The following is a 23,895-nucleotide window of genomic DNA, read 5'->3' on the forward strand; positions in this document are numbered from 1 at the left end:
TTTCCTTTTCCTCACAACACCAATGCAGACTTTATATTATTATTATTATTATTATTATTATTATTATTATTATTATTATTATTAAATATTATTATACAAATCGTATATTCCTTCTGAGGCAAATATTGACTGAAATAGGGTCTCCATTCTTAAAATCCTGTCCCATGGTATTAAGCATTGAAAAAATAAAAATGAAAAAATGTGGTTTTGATAGCCGTCTTTTCCTGTGTCTCCCCCACTTCAATGCTACACCCTCAAAAATTCAATATTTGACTGCGTCGTGCGTGCCAAGTTTTTCCGTCGGTATCGCAGCCAACATTTTGTGTTGTATTTTTCTTCGTATGAGGATAAAGTAGAGATTGTGGGCTAACCATGTGTTTTAATTACATCTCACATTGCAGCTGATTTTATTTGGCTTTTAGTTATTAGTTTCCAAAAGTCACTGCTCTGTTATGAGCTCAAAATGAAGAATATTCTGTTAGTTTACACACTTTATTTACTGACTAGATTAATCAAGGTGGGAGTTTGGATCTCTTTTGGATTCTAGTACTTTTCATATTGAGTCAGGACTGAAAGAGATTCTTATACATTTAAATGGTTTCATCTTGCTGTCACTCACACACTTTTAGGGTTCTGCCAAGGTAATGTGGTGCATTTTTGGTACATTATGCCTTCTGGATGGCAAAATCTGCAGTGGTCATTTGGCCCCAATCTTCACTCATTTCAGCATGATGGCTAAAATACAGAACCGTCTTTACAAGATGCTTATTTTCCCCCAAAGTGAAACCTACAATCATTTTATTACAGTGCAAAGTAATATGATTCATGCTGACTCCTGCAGGACAGGGTAGCGTGGGAAAAGTCCACTGTTTTCTCCTTGGCAGCAGAGAGAGGGAGAATAACATGTTACAAGCTTTTCTGTGACTATATGGAGACAGAGTGCGACAGTGTAGATGTTGTGATTGTAAATGTGAGGCAACAGAGGAGTGGAGTCCATCTGGAAAATATTATTGGTATTGATGCATTATGCAGCATTTGCATATACAGTATGTCGGCTAATGGGTTCAGTGATTAGAAACAACTACATTTAAAGGATCTTTCTCAAAATGTTTGTTTGTTAAGCTAGAAAGCGACTATGTTGGACAATAAATTCTTAATGTATTTTTCACTTTCAGCCTTCAATTTAGATGTGTTAGTGTGGAGCACTGCAGGGAAAACATCCCTCTCCTGCTGTTACAGGAGGAGGTTCTTTTTATTTACAGGCCTGTTTTTTGAGGTTTCCTGTGAATAGCTGGTTAGGCTTGTGGCATGCCTAAAATCCATACTATACTAATTGTTTTTAAGGTAAGTGCACACAAAAAAAAAGAATATACTTAACAATTTTATACAAATGTTTGGATGTCACTCAAACTTGCAGCTTTGAACTGTTACTGCCAATTAAAGTTCACAAAGCGAATGCAAAATTAAGATTTAAGTGGGCGAAAACTGAAAAAGCAACCGACTTTTAATATGAATTCTCTTTGGTCTTAGGATATTTTGTAACAGTATTGCAGTATGCAGTGTTATGATATTTTAATTTATTCAAAATTGTATTCAAAACGTATTTATTTTTATTTATTATAGTCATTTTTGCGTGGTTTTATATTTGTGATTTTCTTTTTGAGGTGTATTTTCATATACACATCGGGTTAACTTTCTTCTCCTGCACAGCTGGTTTCATTTTATGGTCTCTGTGCTCCATAATGCAAGAGATGGATTTAAATTTCTCTACCAAGAGCAATCTCAGTCTCACAGTGGAAAATATCCAAAACCTTACAGGATGCTGTGGTGGAAGAAGTACTCCTTGCAGAAATACTCTAAGTAAAACGTAATCTAAGTAAGGAGTAAATTATACCTCCTTAAAACTCAGGAATTGCACTGAATCTTGTAAAAAGTTTAATATCTAAATCTGCTAGACTGATCATGTAACTTATCCATGTAGACCAAAAATGTACATAATGGGTCAACACTGAAGAGTATCAAACCTTTAATCTTATACATGTATCCAGTTACAAAGACATTTCTTGGAGCCTAACACAGGTTCTTTAGTCCGGGAACACGATTCTGCACCATCATTGATAAACTGGCTGCAAGAAATGAGTCACTTAATTTATTCCGTTGCAGAAATATGCAGAATATGCTGTGATAGTTTGTCCTTTTCTCTCAGTCTGAAAGTTCTGGTATGGTAGAAGCATGCTGGTAAATTCCCAAACAGGTACTGATCCAGAAGGTGATGGCAGTGACGTCATGAATTGTATTCGAGAGGAGAACTGAAGGTTTCTCATACTGTACCACACCTGATGAACTTCATCCCGTGGAAGGTATTTTGAGTATTTCCACACAAGTTTAAAAATAAAAAACAACCTCAAGGAGCAAAGAGCACAAATGTATTTTTTATGTTATTTTGCAGGTTCGTCACTGGAAGACTAACAAAGAGCTACACAATCTGGACAGGTAATACAAACCTACTGAACAGTGCTTTTTAACCATTTATATTTATTAATTGTGAACATTTACCTAAAACAATACTTAAATCCCTAATGAGACATCTGTCTTCTAGATCTGTTGTTACTGCAAATATTAAAGGAACCAACTACTATAATACTGTTTTTTTTTTTTTTGGTATGGTCTTGATGGATAATACTGTTCCAAATACCAACATCTAACACAAAATTAGGGCATATTCATGTTTATGGGGAGGAAAAAATAATAAAAAGGTTTGTAATGCAGTGACTCTTGTAAAACCGAAACAAATGACAACTTATGATTTACTGGTTGCACTTTGATATGATGTCTGCAGGTGCAATCCTCGCTTCATTTCATGTCAAGTACAAATTGCAGGCCTGCAGTATTTAAATTCTTGCACTGACTGATAGTTCACTGTGAAAATTAATGATAATATCTTAATTTTAATTAGAGTTGAGCTACAACTAGCCATCAAACAGGATTTTGCATGTATTCCATTAGACATGCACCGATGGATACCGAGCTCATGCACTCCAGTAACGCCCCCGATGCCACTTTACGGCAGCGTGGTGTTACCTAACCTCTCGTTCGCTGAGCAGGAAGGCGGCGGAGAAGCAAGTCTGGAGATATTTGAAGCAACTTTGACAACAGCATTTGCAACCTTTAATTTGTTGCAGTCAGAAAGTGAGAAGCATCTGTTTTCAAAGTCATCGTTAGAGCTGTAATGGTATTAAGTACTTGTTATTGGCAAATAGACAAATGTAAATATTTATATATAAAGGTTTTGTACATCCCTATATTTAATTAACTGAGAAAAATGAAGCCGTTAACACCCACAAAAGTTCCATATTTTGACAAATCTTAAAACCAATATAAAAAACAGTTACAGCAATGAATTGCATGTAACATTTACATAGTTTTTGGGTAAAATACGTATAGGAATCACGTTGAGACGATAATCATTCTTATGTTATTCTGCTCCTTATTTAGTCATTCCAAGCAAATTGTGATTTAAAATTCAAGACAGAGAAATGCAGTGGAACAGAGTTCATTGTATTCATCTGAGAATTTCTATTTTGATATTTATCAGGAACTAATCTCAAATGTAATTTCTTTTTTTAATTTAGGCTCATTGCCCGGTCTTAATACAAGTTTCAGTGTATCTGAAGTCTTCAAATGGTGAGAAGATGCTAGTTTATAAGCCCAATCCAACAAGACATCATTTAAAATAGCCCTACAGTCAAGTGTTAGCCGGTGAAGCTGCAGCTATCTGATCAGTGATTGAATAAAAATGTTTCTCTTAGAATGCATGGAAGATGACAGTTTTATTGTATCCAAGACAACAGTATGATCTTAATGTGGAAAAGATGTCAGTTCACTGTACTGTAAGGCAATATTTAAAGAAAACGCTTTAATATAAGAAGTGTAGTTCCCTTTTACTGTAAACACTGACTATCCACAAGCACCTCTCCTCCGGACAGGGAGCTTCTTGTCAAGAGTTCATTGTAGAAAAAGTTTCCATTCATCAAATTTTGTCTTTTTGCAGTACCAAGAAATGACTTGATGGTTGTAGGTTAATACACTGTATAAAACATACTCTCAGGTCTGTGTGGATATATAGACATCTTTGTACTATATTTGTGGAAAAAAAACAGACAGGTTGGTCTTTGGTTCCACTCTAAAGTGCAGTTTCTGTGGTGCAGCAGTGTCGAGTCTTTGGTAGCTGGGAAAAAGGTTCAGAGGATCAGAGGCACCAGTTTTCATCCTCTTTCACATCAGACAACTAAAAAGTTTAGATTCGCTGTTTTAACAAGCAGTCTTGTAATCCACACTTCTCTCTTGTTGTGTCTTACGTAGGAAAAAAGCCCAAACTGCTCTCTAGCTTTGCTAACAGAGAAGCAGAGACGTGACGATTGCAACAAGAGCCACCGTGACGTGTTTCTGGCTGCCCCTGTGCCATCCCGTGCAGTCATTGTGGTGCAGCTGAGGCCTGTTGCCGCCGTCCGCTCTGCTGTGGTAGGACGGCTGGCTGCTTGCTGAGCACTGCACCAGGGGCATCTGGTAGGAGGTGGCCCGCTTCTCCGGCCGGTCCGGGCTGGAGCCGTCGCTGGGGCGCTGGCCGTTGTAGAGCAGGTAGCGGCCGTGGGCGTCCTGCTCCATGCGGAAAAGCTCGTACTCTGTGTGGGGGAGCCGGATGCCCAGTGCCACGCAGCCGTTGGTTATGGTGACGTCCTGCTCCACCCCGACCTGCCAGGACCCCTGCACGCCGCACTCGTTACCGTTGAAGACGTTGAGGAGGGAGGTGGTGGCCAAGTCCATGGGAGTTACTCTCATGTGGTTCACTAAAAGGAAGAAAGGCACAAAAAGACCCGTTAGCTCTAACCGCTTCTTACAGAGTTACCAATATAAATCCTGAACATCCTGTGTTTATGTGCAGAGTAGTGATTGTAGTGCTCAGGGTGTTGTAAACTCTCAACTGGATGACTCACTAAAACAATGTTTTTCTGCTCGCTGTTCCAACTTGGGCCTTATTTTTGTCATTTTGGCCATTGTTACTGTTATAACTCACCGAGATAATTGCAAGGATCTGGGAAAATGATGACATTGAGGCATGAAACACAAGCAGTCAGGCAATCAGCTAACAAGTAAACAAGCCAATAGAAAAGTTTGAGATGAACTTTGCCTAAAGTGGGCGAGGTGAGGCGGCAGCGACAAAAAGCTGCAGTCAAGTCGGATAATATAAATATACAGAAAGTCACAGAAATGTTTCCATACTGTTAGATCATCTGTCGGACCCTTGTTTTTAGATCCCATCCCGATATATAAATATTATCAACCACACAAGATATGTTTGTTCGTACAATCTAGAGTCAAATACTGAAAAACGTGGTATTTGTTGTCAAAACTAAGAGCCAATCTCTTGATCAGGCAACAGGCAGGCGTTTTCCATCATGTCCTGGGTCCTGCAATCAGTGGAAAGCAACTGCAGCGCTTTGATCTAAAAACTGCGGCAGCCGATTGTCAGAGCAAGTCGGCATCAAGTCGAACACAAATCTAACTGGCGTGCATTGTGTGCCGATCGCCGGTGATCGATTCTGCGCAGGCCTTGTAAATCTCAAGTAAAATGATCCACTGTGAGTGAGTACAATAGGTCAAAAGTTGAACCAAGATGTCTGTAAACTATGATGGAAGTTTACAAAAAACAGCTGGGGTAATAATTTACCCCCCCCCCCCACACTATAATTTACTCTTCCAAACGTGTAAATCTGACATCTCGTCTTTCTTGCCCTGTCAGACATCTTGAGTAATTTCAGTAATTAACTGGATGAGTACAATGTTAGAACAGATAGAAGCAATGAAGCAATGACCAAAAATAGAAGAACCAGCTAGCATGGCTCTGTTTGAAGGTTACAGATCAACCAACCAACACCTTTTATATCATATGTTGTATCGTATTTGTTTAATCCGAATAAAAACGTGTAAAAACGACCTGTGTAGGATTGTTTCTTGGCCAGGTACAGTAACTTGGCAGTCTCCGCTGGTTGCGGATGCACAAACTCCGACATGTCACTGCACATAACGCCCTGTCCCCTAAATTCTTGTTTTTAAACTTTGGCTTTTGTACATATTGAACAAACCAGGTATAACGTGTTAATTAACAAGTTTTAGGTGCACTTATGGTCAGATTTTACCTGCTGGCTGCAGTTAAATATTTCCCAAAATGTTGAACCATCCAACTGTTACAAAGAGTCAAGAAATGGTTACATCTACCATAAAAAAGACAGTAAAGGAAACAATGTGTCCTGTACCTGTCCTGTAATGGTGGTCATGATAAGAAGTGTAAATTTGTATAGTTTGGCTTCTGAATGCATACACATAATCTATATAATGGTTTCTCTATTCTAAATGTTCACAAGAGGAGGAAGATTTGGTTTTCCTGTCATTTGAAATGTAGTCTCTTCTGAGAATTGTTGGTATTTTTGAAGAAAATCAAAGCTGTAAGACACGAAGATATCCACCAGTTACCTTTAAAGACGAACTCCGTCCCACCCATGACGCGGGTGGAGTGAAGGCCTCGGCTGTAGCGTCCGCGGGCGTAGATGGTGAAGGTGGGGTGTTTACAGACGGGGTCAGAGTAGTGGTAGTAGTGGCCCTCCCAGGTGTGGTTGTTGTCATGGAAGATGAAGTGACGGGTGAGGAAGAGGACCTCAGGGCGAACCTCGCAGCGCTGGCTCACCCACTGACCGTACAGCCCGACTGTCAGATCGGCCCGTGGCGGCAGGATGGGAGGGTGGAACTCATCGGAGCGGTAGATGATACGACAGGCAATGCAGCCGTGGTCATGGTTCTGAAAAAAATAAAGGGATAGAAACTTACTTAAAAAATATACATATATACAATTACTGTCATTTCTTGAATTTCCCTCGGGATAAATAAAGTATCTATGTATCTATGTATGAAATATTCCAACTTTGGCACCCATTAATAGCAGACAGCAACAAAGGCACCTCTACATGTGACATGGAAACAATGACATGAATAAAGGTAACAGACTGCACTGATTTTCACCATGATTGCCTCATTTTTCATCAAAAAATAAATAAAATATTGAATATTGTTGAAGTTATAAACAGATTTTTGACAGCACCCTAGTGTTTTATCGTCATGATTTACCATTTGGTGGGTGATTTTTCTCAATGCAAACCACAAAGTTAGACTGATACTGGATTTTTCAGGTATATACTGATATTGATATTTTAAAACAATCAGAAAATACATAGGCAGATATTTTTATTTGCACAAAACAAGATAAATGAACAAAAGAGTAAAACAATTTTACTGTTAAAAATAAACTTGGCGGTGGTCTTTCAAAAAATAAAACGTTCTCATCTCTGTACTGCAGTTTCTTACATTGGCCAACTAAACACTTACTGATATATCTGCAGTAAGCTAATATCAGCTGATAATATTGGTTTGGCTCTAATGGTGTGATCCATTCAAACTGGGAAGTCAGAATTCCTGCGTTCCTGGTCGGAAATTTCAACTGCAATGCTCCCTGGAGTCAGATTTCCAACAAGAAAAGTCGGAAGAAGCTCACCAACCCTGACCTCAAAATCAAAGATGGCTGCTCTGCACGTCAACTAAGTGAAAGTTGTAGTAATATTCTGTTCATTGACTCTTTTGTTTCTCATTAAATCAGTCGTACATAAGTGTCGCGTCTGTCTGCGGACACGTTTGCCTGAGCAAAATGCGGTTAATGGCTAACGTGGCTAGAGCTCGGTTTTCCGACTTGTACGGGAATGTGTACAACTACGGTGTGATGTCATTCCCAGCTCTGACACTTACAGGTGAGATAAAAAAAACCCTAATTTAGCAAGGATGATATTATAAAATCAGCTGTTGAGCTAAAGTTGCCACCAAACATCACTGTGCGAAAAACCCAGTCATATGAAATCCGTCGGTGTTAAAGCTTCTTAAATCCATCATCAGTATATTGTATCACGAAATCCACACAAAGGATGTCTGGCGTCTGTTCAGAGGTGAATGAGGAAAAACTATTTCCTTCAGTCTGAACCTCTTGAGTGTTGGAAGCCAGACAAGGTTCCAGCATTTTCTCAGGGTGATCACATCATTTTACCGTAAAAAGACAGATGTCTGGTCGAACTAAAGCCGTGACAACAGGAAGTCACACAGCGAACAGCGAGCTGAACTTTCATGCTACTTACAAACAACAGCGGGATGTCTTTTATTCGCCTTCATATTGACCAAAAAAAAAGGGGGGGTTTGTAAGTCTATAAATGAACATTTATCATATTCAAGTCATATCATGTCTGCTTGAGTGGAGCCCCTGAGCAGCATGTGGTCATAGTATCCACAGACAGGACAGCTGTGGGTCTCTGGCTGCAGGAAAGACTTGAGGGCCTGACGGACTCGGAGCTGGAAGCCTTCATACTGTATTCCACAAATTCTCTTCCAAAGACCAAACTCCAGGGAGGCAGTGGAGTTTTTGTTATTCGAGGGTGGTCAAAATTTAAGACCTAACCTCCCCGACCTAATCACTCTTTTCCCAGACAACACTAGGTCCACATGGGATTTACGGGGAGTTTGAAAAAAAAGAAGAAACAAAGAATGCTGAAAGACGGAGGAAAAACAGGAGTATCACTACATCCTACAGATGAGATAGTCCCAGCACAGCTCCATAAGCACCTCTGAGTGAGAGGTTAATGGTACGAAAGCGGAAGCGAGGCCTCTTGAGCATGGCGGGGGTTTTTCTTTTTTTACGGGTGTGTATCTCAGCACTTGTGCACCTGTGTTTGTGCGTATGAGTAAGAAATATACCATACATGCAGCAGGGAAAAAGATATAAATACAGTACACAGAGAGAAAAATATGTACGCATATTTTAGCATATACAGTATTTATGTAAGAATGCAAGGAAAAAGGAGCAGACGGTGGGGGGGCTTCCTGTTGCAGGTGTGGAAAACATGTTCCAGATCTGCAGGATCTTTAAGGCCATAAAACAAAGTCAGCCTGTCTGAGCCGACTATGAACATGTCTTCACTGCACGTCACTTTCTTATCTTACACATGTTCAATTCTAGTGTCTTAAATTAGAATATTAACTTTAAATAAAAACATTAAAGATTAAACATAGTGTCTGCAAGGTGCAACAACAAGCTCCAGCAGTAAGGTATAGCAGTCTGTATACAACCTGAGAGGCAGTGTGAAGGTGGATTAGATGCTTCTCTCTGGTGGATGGACAGTAAGAAAGCAACGTTCAGATCGATTTTAGTAAGAAAATCAACCTGAAAAGTGAGCGCAGCATATAAAAATGTTAATCTGGAAGTCTGTAATCAAGCAGTAATCACAACTGAGTGTCAAAGCCAAGTCAGATGTGCCTTAGGCGTGCTTTACACAACACAATACTTATAAGCATTTGCAGGTTGCAAATAAAAGTTTTACTGGTGCTGTGACACCACACTTATCCCTAACATTCAAATTAATGACCTAATTTATGGCTTTTAGTGGATGGTTCTTTAACAGAAAATGTTCTACTGGAGTCAAAACATGTAAAACGAAAGACTACTGACTTCTGTTGAACTGATAAATATAAATTTAACACATTTTCAGCTCCAGCTCGGTGTCCAAATTTGGGTTCCCAAGATGGCTGTAAGTGTTAAACTGAGCTCCAAGGGTGAGCACATTGTCCTTCAGTGAGCCACCTGGTGATCTGATGTAAAAGCAGTGAGCCCCTCCAGTTATCAGTAAGTAATCAAGGGAAAAGGGCTACAATTAATGAATAACTGCTAGCTGTTTTTCATAATTTTGCAGAAACAATCCAATCAGTTTCCAAGCTAATAAGGCCACGTTCAGACCAACTTCAGCACTGAGTGAAAAACTAAACACAACAGTCCTTTCATTCATTTAAATGTAGTCAGTCCATTGACCATTGTTCCTCAAACTGGACTCACTGGATTGTATCTCATTGTGTCACCAGTACCATCAAAGACACGCCTCCACCAGCACAGCCCTCTGTTGTTTCTGGTCTGTATTCCCGCTAAGACAAAGAAAAACTGGAAATCGGCAAATCCAAGAAGCTTGAACAAGATGATGTTTGGCATTTCTGCTATTAACTGAATTTGAAACTCACTTCCAATGAAAGAAAGTTAACCTATAACAAACTATTCTCAGTTGGAGGTGGAGGAAGCATGGCTCAAAACTTTAAACTTTACATTTAGTCTTTGTGATAGCTCACAATGTCCAACCTGTAGTAAGTGTAAGTGTTGTGTCGCAATATGCTTGAAGCAAATTGTTTAATACCCTTACTGGGACTGAAGGAAAACGAGGAAACGAGGAAGGATATTACTGCTCGTTTTATATAAATTACATTTATTAATTTCACTTTTTACTACCACATTTGGCAGCTGCTTTAGTCTGAACCGACATACAGTTGAGGTACAATCCAAACTACAACAGATCAAGGAGAATTAGAACTGAATTTCACTTTGTTTGGCAGAAATCCTTCATTTGGGCATTTTGTGGATTACTGCCATAGTTCAGGGGAAGATGATGTCCAGAAGCAAACATTTTACGAGGAACAGAAATTACGTGAGGCTTTAAAATGCTTCTTTAGAAACCTGTTGGTGATACACTAAACCCATGTTTTTTTTTCTATGCTGACATCCTTAGAGATAGACCAGCATCACAGATAACTTCCCAGGAATTCATAATAAGAGTCTTATCTTCGACAGGAGAGCTTTTAAATGTATTTTGAGGGAGTATTAAAAGGACAACATGACATAAATCAAACTCAGGAAAGCGTAACACAACATTACAAATCAGTCTCTGCATGAGGGACACATGCAAAAACAGACAACCACAGAAACACTTTAGCAACAGCAACAATATAAAAACACACATCCCTTCTTAACAAGGATCATTATCAAGTGGTCATTACTCTGCCTCAGTGACGCAGCAGTGAACTGGGCGACAGAAAACAGAAGAAACAAACTCTGAAACAAAGTCTGCTGCCTTGCTGTTGCATCACTGCTGAGATCCACCCAATAACCACAAATGAACATGCTGGCACCAGCAAATGTTCTGGACTGGGACCAGCACTGGGTACACCGCTTAAGATTAATGGATTGGATAGTCACCATGGCAGTAAAAATCCCCGAAAAGAAACCATTACAACCTCAAGAGATGGTCGGATTTAGTGCTTTTTGTGTAGGAAGGAGTGAGGTATTTTCTACCACTGTTTCACCAAAAAACTAATTTACTGTATGTGCATAGTTGATGGCCAATGGGGCCCAAAATTGACCAAAGCTATAAAATTAGTAAACTTTTACGATATTCAGAAATGCCTATAATGCAGGCTTGTATTATTATAGAGGCACATTACCAAGCTAGTAAGCAAGCAGAGCGAGCAGCAAAGCAAAAGGTTGAATACATTTTTAATCTTGTGCAGCACAAGTTAATAACTCTCCATAAAAAAACCATATAAAAACTTATATTTCTACATTTTATCTCTTAACGGGATCTGGCTTAGCAGATAGTTTTGAGTCTATGTGCTGAGGGTTTGAGATTACTGCCTCCACCCGTATACAATGGAGGTGAATGCAATTTCATTTTGTTGCTCAAAACTGATTTAAAGCAGCATTGATCCATTTTTGAACACTTGGGGGCAGTGCAACAAGCTGTAAATGCAACACTGACATTATCATCTTATAAAATTGATAATATATAACACAGCTGTTGATACTCAAGAAAACTAATTTTACACATCAAAGTCTGTTTAGTAGTGTTTCCAAAAAAACTGCAAAGCCTTCATCACCAATATTTGCACTCCACCAACTCCTGAAGGAAATAATTGGCTCATTAGCTGTTCAACAGTTAGTCACTAACTTTCTAACTTTTCTAAATTGCTGCAGCTGGAAACGAGGTTAATAAGAGCGACAGGAGTGAATTGAAACTGTAAGGCTGCTGATTGTAAAACCAAAACAATGAGCTGTGAAACAAACGATCTGTAGAGCTGAGAGAAACTGCAGAGTGAGTTAATTCTGTGAGTCTGTCACTACAAGAACACTGTTAACATTAAACATAGTTCATTGACCATTGATCAATGCAGCTTTAACACAAGTTCAGCAGATGTCTTAAGAAACAATGTCCAAAGAACACATTGTGAACAGTTTATATTGGAACAACTTTCTATAGAGAAAAATACCCCCAATGAAATCTTACAGTGGATTATCTACAGTAACCGGGGACGCCGTTTCTGGAAAGAGATGTGGTTGTTGAATTATGCAGCAGCACAATCAGACCTCCATTCACCTCTATTACACTGGGGTGGCAGCAGAAAAACAGGTCTCTCAAAACATTGGCAAGTAAAAAAAAAAAAAAACAATCTGCATGGCTAGATACTACAGATAAGTGAGAAAATGCATGTATTTGTAGTTTTGTTGACCCTTTAAAAAGGCAATGCTGTAATTCTGTTTGACTCATAACTGCAACTTTGGAAGTGCAGCTAGAAGTGCTGCTTGCCCAACACCCCGGCTTCCTTTTTATTCAGAAAAAAATTGAGCAGAAAAAGAGCACATGCAACACTTTGATTTGAGCCTCAGGCATGCATGAAATCAGACCTGGTATGCGCGCGCTGGAATAATTCATATGGCCGCATGATTCCAAATTCTAGGAATACCACATGTTGATTGCTCCCAGAGATAGGCCGGGGTTTCACATTGTGCCTCTGCGGGCCAGAGGGGCTTAAGGAGAGCAGCGCTGGTCATTACAGCACCACAGGGGAGCTTGTCTGATCACAGCTCCTCACTCCACACTCTGTTTACATTCTGATCAGCAACACCAAGTCCCATCATCCCCGTACAAATGGATGTTTATTTAGACAGTGGACTCGAACAGGATTTCATTGTAATCTCTGCAGAGGGTGACAGTGAAAACATCACTCTAGGGTTTCAGCCAGCAGGGAAACTGCTGTTCGGCAGTGTAAATAGAGAAATTACATCCCGTAAGCACAGCGGAGGGAAGAAAGAGCTCTTTCTTAACACTAGATTTGGGAGATGAAATCATTATGTACATAGTTTCTGGTTTCTTCCAGTGCAAATGTTTAGAGTATAAAAGGGCAGGATTGTTGACACACACACTGATTCTGGATGGATTAAACTTTATTTGTCTTGGATGGCTGTTTGTTGCCACTGACGGGCAGATTAAGGCACAAAATGTCAGAAAATGACAAAACTCTACATTTCTGCATTTTACACTTAACATTGAATGTTTTGTCAGATCTGTCCACCAAAACAAAGAAAGACTTACTTTCAAATACTATTCTACCCAGGTCTCCTCGCAGCCTTTGCTTAAGATAAACTCTCACAAGAGAAACGCAGTTCTTAAGGTCAGTTCATGCCGTTTTCTGGTGTGTGTGGTCTTTGCGGTGTGGAGGGTCGACACAGTGGGAGTTAAGTTCAGCAGAGGTTCTGTACAGAGCTGCATGCTCAGGACAGAAAACCTGTCCTATGGCCTATGGCTCAACCAAAGAGCCACAGACATTATGCATGTTTTCTTCTCAGACTGTTTCATTTTTAATAATCTTTAGTATTGAACAAGAGACAGAGTCTGCAGCCATGCCTAGCAGCTCTGTGAAGCTGTGCTAAATGCAGCTGTCAGCATGCTAACATATCAACAGTGACAATGCTAAAATTCTGTTATTAAGCAGGTATATTGCTTACCAACTTCCATGCCAACATTTTCTAATTAGCACAAAACATAATACAGTTGATTACCAAAGTTAATACAGTTCATCCTGAGGCAGGCAGGAATGTGTGTACCAAGTGTCATAGCAATCCATCCAGTAGTTGTTGAGACATTTCACTTAAAAATTACAAACGTCAACCTCATGGTGGCACTAGAGGAAATCATTTCTATCTTGAGAACATTTCTGTAGAATTTAATGGAGATCCATCCAATAGTTGAAATATTTCAGTCTGGACCAGATAGCCACACGTTGCCACTGCCATCCCAAGAACCACATAGCTAACTAAACATCAAAGAAAAGTCTAAAAAATGAACACACTTCTGTGCTGCTGAACATCTTGAGATCTCTCGGGAGGGGAACTAGCAATCACAAGAATTACAGCTGCTCTAAATAAACCATTATTTTCAGCCTACAGAGAGTTATCCCTCTTAACTCTAATTGAGAGATGATCATTAGGGACTTACCTTGGCGTTTTGCAAGGCGGTCTGGTAGCTGGACGGCTTGTAGTACAGCCTCTGGGACAGCTCGGTGTGGATGTCTCCTAGAAACAGCTCCTCCACTAGATGATCCAGGTTGTGATGCAGGTACTGCTTCTCTACCCTCAGCAGCTGCAGCTCATGCATGGTAAAGTTAAGCTCTTTGGAGCAGTCAAAGCTGCCCTCCTCGCTCAAGAGCTCGTAGATCACATTGGGCTCCCAGGGGCCCTTCACAGCCCCTCTACAGCTGTGGTTGAGCCTCTGGCTGACATCTTTGGCCACGGTGGCTGTGTGACAAACCATCTGGACGCGGTGGAGATGGTAGTCCGCCTCTGTGCCGCCACGGATGATCCAGGAGGCCTGGCGTAAGCGCAGACGACCCCGAATCACCAAAGTGTAGGTGGGTTTGGTGCAGTGGTTGTCCTCGTAATAGAACTGGTGAGCCTGGAAGGTGCTGTTGGTGAAACTGTAGGAGCGCGTCAGGAACTCTGGGCCTGATCTCACCTCACAGCTGCAACAGAGAACAGGAAGTTTCAGATAAACACCGTACAAGACTACTCCCAGAAAAATATTCAAATAAATATCTAGAAGATTTAAATTGATCCAGAGATTCAGTGTGCAGAAAGCCATTCTCCTTTTGCATTGCCTGCGTTTGTCACGGTTTAAAGACCTTCTGACTTTAATTGAAAATAAGATCTTCTGAACTTTTAATGTGGAATGAAATTATGAATTGAGTTTTGGTGTGGAGCACATCTACCGTAGGATGTCGAGGAATGTCTGAATTCTAGTCTTTTTCATGTTTGACTAATCTTTGCATCGCCATAGACCAAAATATACCATTAGCTTCTACAGTAGTTCCATATCTGTAGAGCAATTCATCATACTTAAATCTACATTTTAATTACACTATGCATGTAAAAGCCAAACAAGAAATAAATAGCTAGCAACTCTGTGCAGCACATTGGTTTCATGCTTTGTATTGGAACTATGTCAAATTGCATCTTCCCTATAAATAAATTCAGATATTGCTTTTATTTTTACCTTCCAGGCAGCCACTGGTTTAGTTCATTCCAGTATAGTAAGAACATGACTTGAAAACTATTTTTCACTATTGGGGTCAAAGTAAAGTTTGTGTGGTAATGCAGATGCAAGCAGGAAATTGAGTGAAAACTCTCTGTGTTGCATTCAGTGAAACTCAGAAAAATATATTTCGTATATAGAGTTCAGATGTTCAGCAGATGACAATAAGTACCACAAATGCACCAACAAAGGATTTCAAAGCACTTTAAAAACTGCTCACAAAAACTGATAGAACAGACTAATAAAACAGAAAACTGCAAAGTGTATTTTCTTAATATAGAGGAAAGAAATAACGGTTATCCCTCTATACTTAAAAATCAGGTTTTATGGCATCAGAAAAGAGTAGGAGCTCTTCCTGGACTCAATTTAAGGTTCTCTTTGGATGCATATGGACGCAAGCATCACAAGAAAACTCCAAGGCACTCAATAATTGATTTTTATGTTTTGTTACTAATAGTAAAGTATATGCAGGAAGTTCCCCAATAAACATCTATCGTCCAACTATTTCAGGCTACATGTCATGTCTTAATTCCCTTGTTTAAATGTAGTAGCCTGGTTGGATTGGATTTTATATGTAAAAACTCCTAGTTTGTTTACCTGGTGGACACCCAGTGACCCTCTACGTTTGGAGGCATCTGCACAGTGATTCGGGCTCCATTGTGAAGGTGCTTCAACATGTGATGGCACTGGGAGTCTTTGACCAACCGGCCAAAAGTTTTCTCCATGGAGAGGCGGCTGGACCGACCATCTGAGTAGTGAAGAGAGGAACCTCCAGCCCAGCCTGAGGGAACAACAAGGACACCAAAGGTTTAAGCTCAGGTGATAAAGGCTTAAACCTTTAAGGCATAAAGAGAGAAAAGAGATTTATTCCATTAGATTTGTGCATTACATAAAAATTTCAGGATTCAAATGATTTTATTGTTGAATTAATAAAGCAGCATCAAGGAACTTACTCAACTTATTTTGTTGATTTTGGCAACCCCCGTGGACAAAAGTGGTAGTGTTTCTACTTTCTTATTTCATTGATTTCAAGGGGAATCTGCCCCAGTGGCAAGAATAACTATACAGTAATAGCCAACAGGTCACATCAGTATTAAATTTAGACTGTTTCATAACTCCATGTAGTACATCTGAGTAGTGTTATTATACTGAAATCTTGAATAGATACATCATTTTAAAAAAATGCAAGACACATGCAAAAACCTATTCAGCGATGTTTGAAGAGGTTTGCCTCATTGAGGTTGAAACGTTGAATAAACCACTAAAGAACGAGTTTAGTTTGGCAGAGCTGGTTTCTTTTAGATCTCTACATCCTAGTAAATGAAGCACAACTGCTGTTAAAGGCAACTAATAGATCACATAGAAAAATAAATTGTCTTGTTAGTTTGAAGCTTGGATCTCATGCTTTCAACATCAATCAGTCGGGCCTCTTTGAAGTGTTTAAAGGGTTTTATTTAGTCATTTTAACTCATGTCATCACCCGCGGATTACTGGGCTTTATCAATGACCTGCAACACCTGGTATGAGTAGAGTCTTTATGGGTCAATATTAGCTGAACATGTGATGAAAAGGTGAAACTTTAGATGTTCTAAGTTGAAGAACTGATTGGCGGGTTTCTGCTGCCACAGACAAACACTAAAACAAACTCTGAAATCAAGCTACAAACAAAGTTAAAGAAGGAAGCGAAGCAGCACTGACAGTTCAAAAACTCTCAGTTCTCCCACTCTCCGTGTACCCCTCAATGCACCACATGAAATAACAATACCTTCAACAATGGGCTCAGCTTAAGGGGATAAAATATCGGAAATGAAAGCATTTTCAAAGCCTGCAGCCAAAGAAAAGCCTCCAAGCTCACATTCCAGCAAGGATTTATTCCATATAATACTCTAAATATCGTCTAAATCTACCTTGAAATATGAAGACTTTGCCTTAAATTCTTTCTATTGGCCCCGACTTGCCTGGCAATATCATTTAACGCCTTGGAATGCCGCTGCGGTCGCCTCTGTGCTTTTAATTTGAGACTAATAACACAGAGGGAGAAACAAAAACATCTGATTAAAAGCAGCCAAAAAAGCTCCACGAAAGAACAAAGCTCCATCCAGTTGTTTTACACCCAGCGAGGCAGCAACTATGTGTGTTAGCTGAGGCTTGTGTGTAAATCACCACATCACAGCGCTGCTCAATGGAAACACTGGACAGTGGGGAGACTTGATCCTCCGACTCAGCTGGTGGCATTAGTAACGCTGCTGCTGGCTGGAGCTGTGTTAAAAATCAAAGACAAGGCTTCACAGTTTGCTGCATTTTATATATGAGTGTGTGTTTATGTGCGTGTGAGGCCTTTTTTTTTTTTTTTTTACACACCTGCAATCAGGGGAAAGAGCCTGAGTGGCTGCAAACAGCTTGTTTTCACAATGATCAGAGCAAAAACTATCACTAAGTGTGTGTAAGTGTGTGAATTAAAAAGGAAACCCAGTGAGATGAGTAATTCAAACACTCTTTTAACCTCACTGAGGTTTCTGCTGGTCAGATAATGCTTCTGGTTTAACAGCAGGTGAATTTCAAGGTAGGACACACACACGGACATAAAACCACCATATTTCTATGATTTGAAGACAAATATATGCCAACACACAAGGAAACAACTATAGCTGGACATTAGGGACCTATTCCTGACAGAGTTATTAATATATAGTAGTTTCTAGAGCCCAACTGATGAGGCAATTACTCAATTAGTCAATCAACAGAAAACCATTTGGCATTTTGAAAGTAAAAATTCCCCAAAACCCCAGTTCCAGCTCCTCAAATGTGGATATCTGCTGGTTTTCTTCATCTTCTAGGACATGATCTATGACAATGTTTTTACTATTTACTGACATTTTACAGCCTGTAACAATTACTTGATTAAACCAACAATGGGGTTGATTTCTAATGAAAATAATTGTTTTTACAATTGCCCTTCAATTTTCAATTTATGTCTATAAACTTACAAGAAAGTTTTACTAACCAAACAGCTAACAGCTCAGTAACAGTAACATTTAACGAAACAGAAACCCATCAGAAGAGTTAAAAAGTGTAAATCTCACTCTTTTTTTTAATAAGATGTTGTTGATGATTTTTGACACATTATTTGTTCCTGATCACCAGAACCTGAAAACATTTCATGTTGTGGGGAGGGCCACATGGATGATAAAACCCACTCGCAGACACATCAAGTATAAAACATACAGTGTGGAATGATTTCTGGGAATTTGGTTTGGATTTACATCACAATAGGAACATGAGAAGAGCTGAGACGAAGATAAATCGCAGACAGATAACTCAGCGCTACAGCCAGAACCCTGGAAAGCTCCCAGAAATCAGCCATGTTGGATTAAAATACCTCCACAGACGGTTATTATGGAAATGTTATATTAAGACACAGGAAGAAGCTGATGATAAGATAGGGGAATTATTTCCTGACATTCTGCTGCAGCGTAATCTATATGTTGAGGAATAATGCTCAAGCTGCTGAATAAAGCAATTTGCAAACAATGGAAGAAACCAAAATCACAAACCTCTCCAGTATCTTTAATATCTATTTAAGTTTCCTGCAGCTTCCAAACAAATCAGTGACTTCCCGCTCTCTCCTCACTTAAAAAAGGTGTGCAGTGTTAAAAACCATGTAGGATGCACCTTTCTTCACCGTTTTTAATAACAGATGTGGATAAATTATCAAGTGTTTGTCTATCTGATGTTAAACTGAACGGCAGCAACACACCTGATCCAGAGTCAGCTCCAGCAGACCAGGACTTAATTTGTGGCTTTGTGAAAATATCATCATTTCATTATAATGAAACGTGAGCTTTATTTAGAGTAATTTTAAAAACAGTTGCAAATCTATTTTTTTTACGACATCAAAGCACAAACGACAACTCAGAATGGAAAACAGGCTTATGGGGAAATAAATGAGGAAATGATTAAAAAGAGGTTATGTGTAGCCTGTTTGTAAAATTACTTTTTAAGAGGACGCGTCATACGACTTCTTCTCTACTCATTTAATGATTGTTGAATGTGTGAGTGGTGGGAGTTTCTTCCAATAACTTTTTTTTTTTTTCTCCTTTAAAAAGAATCCAAACTCTCCCCTCATTACGGCAATAATCGGAGCGGCTGGACTCGAACCCTCCTCCGGTCCCTCGCCGCTCAAACTGCTGCTCTCTATCAAAATCAAAGCGCCCACAAAACTCCCAGAGCCCTAAAACCACAGAGAACATTTCCAGTTGGCCCGATCCCACCGGTGAGGTAACAGCACTGGGACCCCTGACAAGCAGAGAGACTCCACATCATTTATGGGAAGAGAAAAATCCAGAAGTGCCCGAGCAGAGACCAGACAAAAGGACTGTTCTTTGTGTTATCTTAGCATTTGGCAGTGACCATGTCGGACTTGAACAGGGGAGAGAAAATAACACTTAAGAAGGCACTGATCAATGATTTCAGGGTAATGTTGTGGTTTCTGTAATCTAATAAACATTTTTTGACAGCTGTAGGTATGAGTTAGTTTGTGTGGGTTATGGTTTTACATTCAGCATGAAGTAAGGTCAGAAAATATTGTTTTTGTTGGGTAACCAGGGGCAGATCTACAAAAAGCCTGGCCACCCCAGTTTGATGTCTAATAAAAACACATTAATTTAGCTTAATTTAAAAAAATAACATGTTAAAAAACACAAATTAACACATTGGATTTAGTGATCTGTTATGGCCACATTTTATACTAGTTCAATGAAAAAAAGATTTGGATTAAAAAGATAAAAACAATTTATTGATTTCTAATGACACTTTTAGTTCTATTCAATGCTAATGTGCCACAGTGATGTTATGTTTTTCAGTTCAAATATCTTTATTTGAAGGCATTTCCAAGCAAATATTCATATATGTGATTTGTTTTTGCGATTAAATCAACATATATTTCTACCACCCTCCGGCAACCCCATGAATATTTCTCTAGATCCGCCCCTGTGGGTGACTGGAGTCTACAGCCAGTTAAGTTGAGTTTTGAGGTAAATGCTAACATCTACATGCTAACGTGCAACAGACAGAACAGAAAAGAGCAGATATGGGTGCCACGATAGATGTTTTGCATGCTAAAGTTCACAGCGACAATGCTAACAAAGTTTATCAGGTATAATGTCACCCTGTTCTTGTCAATTAGCTCTAAACACAAAGCTGAGGCTGATGGGAGTGTCATTAGTTTTTAAGATATATGGTGATAATTATATTGGACACATTAAAGCTTTATCTGATGATGGATGAAGTAAAGAAATCACCAAAGTTGTTACAATACATCCGTCAACCTCATGGTGGCGCTAAATACACAGTCAGAGAATCACTAAAGTCAGTAAGGTTCATCCTCTGGGGGCCACGTCTCTACCAATCCACTACAGTCCGTCCAATAGGTGTCGAGATACGTAATTTTGACCTGCTGGTGGTCCTGGAGGAAAAGACAGAAGATCGTTACGATTCATCCTCTGGGCACCATGAATATATATATCTGTACCACAGTTCATCCAATAGTTATCGAGACATTTTACTAAAACCCAAACCAAACCTCAATAATACTTAAAGTCCGATCACCAAAGTCCAAAGTACCGCTCACCCTCTGGGGACCATGAAACTTCATGACGAGCCCTTTAACAGTTGAGATAGAACATGTTCAGAAATTTTGAAAATAACTCTTGTAGAAGCTTCATGACACAATTGATTGCAATGCTTTGTGTAGACGTTTCCACATATTTATAAATCAATATAGTTACTTTTCTGGAGTTCCCAAGCTTTTCTAAGGCTTACTGTTTGTAGATCAAGAGTGAATTTTGATTTTTTTAAGCAAACAGACAAAAACAGCCAAACTCCACCTGTTGATGAAGATCATGTGATATAATTGAAAGTTCTAGAATAGTTACTAAATGGACCTTGAAGTGTTTTGTCAAAGTTTCGTTCTTCACTATCAGCACTTTTCCTGCAGGAATGAAGAATATTCTCCCAACTTGACTTCTTCCTCTACCACTGAAACACCGGTACAGAGGAGGGACATTACTGGGCTGCATACCAATTAGCATCATTTATGTCTCCTACATCTGTCTGTCCTCCATCTTTCCACTTTTCCACTTTTGTCGTGACCGCCCCCCCACTTTTTCTTTCTGTTGCTACAGTTTGTCTCCATTTGTCAAACTTGACGTGATTTCTAAGAATGTGTCCCCTTGATGTTAAATTATTTTGCTAATTTTCTGACTGATGCTTCTGCAGTTACTGCCTATCTACTACTGTTAGTTGTCTCATGAGGATTTAAAAACTCACATCAAAGTGCTGATATATCTGCAGACACATTTCTTATATTGGCACTGGACGAGTACATCGGAGGTTGTTTTATTTCTTTTGTTGCAGTGCCTTTATACGCCCATTTGTTTTTAATCTCAGTAGCATAATCCTTTTTTTAAAACCCATTCATGTATTGTATTGCAATTTGTTAGCAGTATGTGTATGCAGCATATAAATATATAACAAATACAGTACATATAGCGTGATATATGCATGTATGTATGTATGCACAATATGTATTATCCTGTATTTGTGTCACCTGAATCACCTACGATGATTCATTAATTCAATTTCCAGTCAAGTTCAGTCAAGTTTCAAAATATACAGTGATCCTATATTTATATTTTACCTTAGTATAGTAACATTTAACTATTTAACTGTGAAATATCCAGCCTCAGTACATGTCAGTGCTCCTTCATTCAGTGTGCATTGCTAAAAATGTTTGTTACGTTTTTGAGTAAAAAAGCAGATTTATACATTTTGAAACTTTTTCTATATATATATATATATATATATTATATATATATATTAATTATATATATATATATATAAGTTTTGGTTAAGTTCTAGTCTGTAACTGTGATTAAAATGGTTAAATAGCCTTTTTATGAGGTGTTTTTTCTATTATTGCTTTAGTTTATATAGTTATAGTTTGCCAGTTTTGTCAGCTTCCTGTATTGGCCATGACTAAAAAGTCAGAGACTCACACATCCTCACATCTGCGAAAAAATCCAACTCTGCCACCAAAAGCAAAAGAAGAAAACATCACGAAGAACATAAAAAGTTGTAGGATTATGTAAGCTATTACTCGAGCAAACCGTTCAGACATCCTCTTGAATTGAAATCTTGCAAATTGCTGAATATTTACAGATGTAGTAAAACTTAAAGACTCTACTGAGGCCCAGCGGGGGTCTTATTAGTTTCCTATCATTGAGAAAGGTGAAATACGAGCAGCTGCCGTTTCTTTCTGTGTCTTTTTTAAACTTTGCTGTTTAACTCTCCGAAGGCTTGCTGAGGTTTTTCTCGCCCAGTAAATTTACAGCGAGCACTAATCTAGGCTGACAGTGCATTTTCATTGCCACTGCGAAAGGCTGCAATAACATACCACTTAATTGAATGTTAGATTCACTTAAACACACTTAAGGATAAGTGGACTCCAAAATATCGTTTTATCTCAACCCGGTCATTTGAAGTTGCAGCCAAACGTTGCCTTCCACTGTCACTTGGCAGCAGATGGATTGGGTCAACTGCCGTCCCATAATCCTCTGCTGCTCAGACAGGGTTTTCATCAGGAATGGATGTTTTAAGTGGCTCTTAACTCTCTCAGTGCTTTCATCTGCCCAGCAGCCCCAGGGAAGTTTTTTATTGCCTTTTTAGCCTTCAAACATGTTCATCACCGTGGCATAAGGGATAACTTAGCCAGAAAATATTATTAATATTAGTCTTGTTGGACACAAACACACAGGCATGATGGTAAACAGGTGTGCTGAGGTGAAGAGAGGCATGTCAGGTTCCTGTCTGACAAACATGCTTCACTGGAGAAGCAGAAAACATTTAAAATATACTTTTCTAAAATAAATGTATTATACATCATTTAGAAGATCTCATCCATTTTTATTAGAGCTTCTTCCATAAAGCTGTAAAAGAACTTTGTTTTTCATGCACAAGTGGAGCAAAACAATGTTCTTCACTCATTTAGGAAACCTGCAGTTTACCAACACTTGCTGCACAACATGGCTCAAAGTCAAATTCATGTAAAAGTTTCTTACCCAAAAAAGCAACGAGGAGCAGCGCAGTTGACGGCCCCATTCCGCACTTGAGGGAGGACAGAAACGAGCTTCACTGGTCACACTGGGGAGATCCGGAGTTTCCTTTACGCGGCGTCCTTGTTTATTCCGACACAAATCCTCACATTATGTATCCAAAGCGTGGAGGAAACACTCCTGCGATATCCGAGCATCCTAGGAAACACACCACCGGTTCACTAGAGAGAATAAAAACAAAACCCTCCTCCTCCCGCCGCCTGATGTACCCGAGGGTCAAAACAAAAGAATCGCAACTACAAGACGAATTCAAGTCCAAACTTTACTGCGGAACTCCCTGCAGGAGTTTAACGTTGTCTGTCACTGTTGGAATGAAGCGGCTCGGTTGCTTTTACGCGCGTCCTCCGTGCGTCCTGGAGGAGTGTTTGTACGTGTGTTCAGAGACTGGACTCAAACAC

General features: G+C 39.3%; 1 protein-coding gene across 1 annotated transcript; it reads right to left on the reverse strand.

The window, feature by feature from the left end:
- Positions 1-4,138: 4,138 nt before the first annotated feature.
- LOC118335114 (protein APCDD1-like) lies at positions 4,139-23,829 on the reverse strand. The gene is made up of 5 exons (XM_035671315.1): positions 23,444-23,829; positions 15,924-16,107; positions 14,235-14,757; positions 6,532-6,853; positions 4,139-4,847 (listed from the first exon to the last, which is right to left on the reverse strand). Exons 1-5 carry the CDS (start codon positions 23,481-23,483, stop codon positions 4,393-4,395), a joined length of 1,524 nt encoding a protein of 507 aa, XP_035527208.1. The 5' UTR covers positions 23,484-23,829; the 3' UTR covers positions 4,139-4,392.
- Between the last annotated feature and the right edge of the window lie 66 nt (positions 23,830-23,895).

Source organism: Morone saxatilis, unplaced genomic scaffold (assembly GCF_004916995.1).
Source record: "Morone saxatilis isolate NCDOM2014 unplaced genomic scaffold, NCSU_SB_2.0 Contig23, whole genome shotgun sequence".
NCBI lineage: Eukaryota > Metazoa > Chordata > Actinopteri > Moronidae > Morone > Morone saxatilis.

Bases quoted from the DNA above. Each gene is read 5' to 3' on its own strand.
- LOC118335114 (XM_035671315.1), bottom strand. From the start codon at position 23,483: ATGGGGCCGTCAACTGCGCTGCTCCTCGTTGCTTTTTTGG. The intron at 16,108-23,443 runs GTAAGAAACTTT...TTGTTCCCTCAG, and splicing joins GCTCCTCGTTGCTTTTTTGG to GCTGGGCTGGAGGTTCCTCT. The intron at 4,848-6,531 runs GTAACTGGTGGA...TCTTCCTTTTAG, and splicing joins GACGGAGTTCGTCTTTAAAG to TGAACCACATGAGAGTAACT.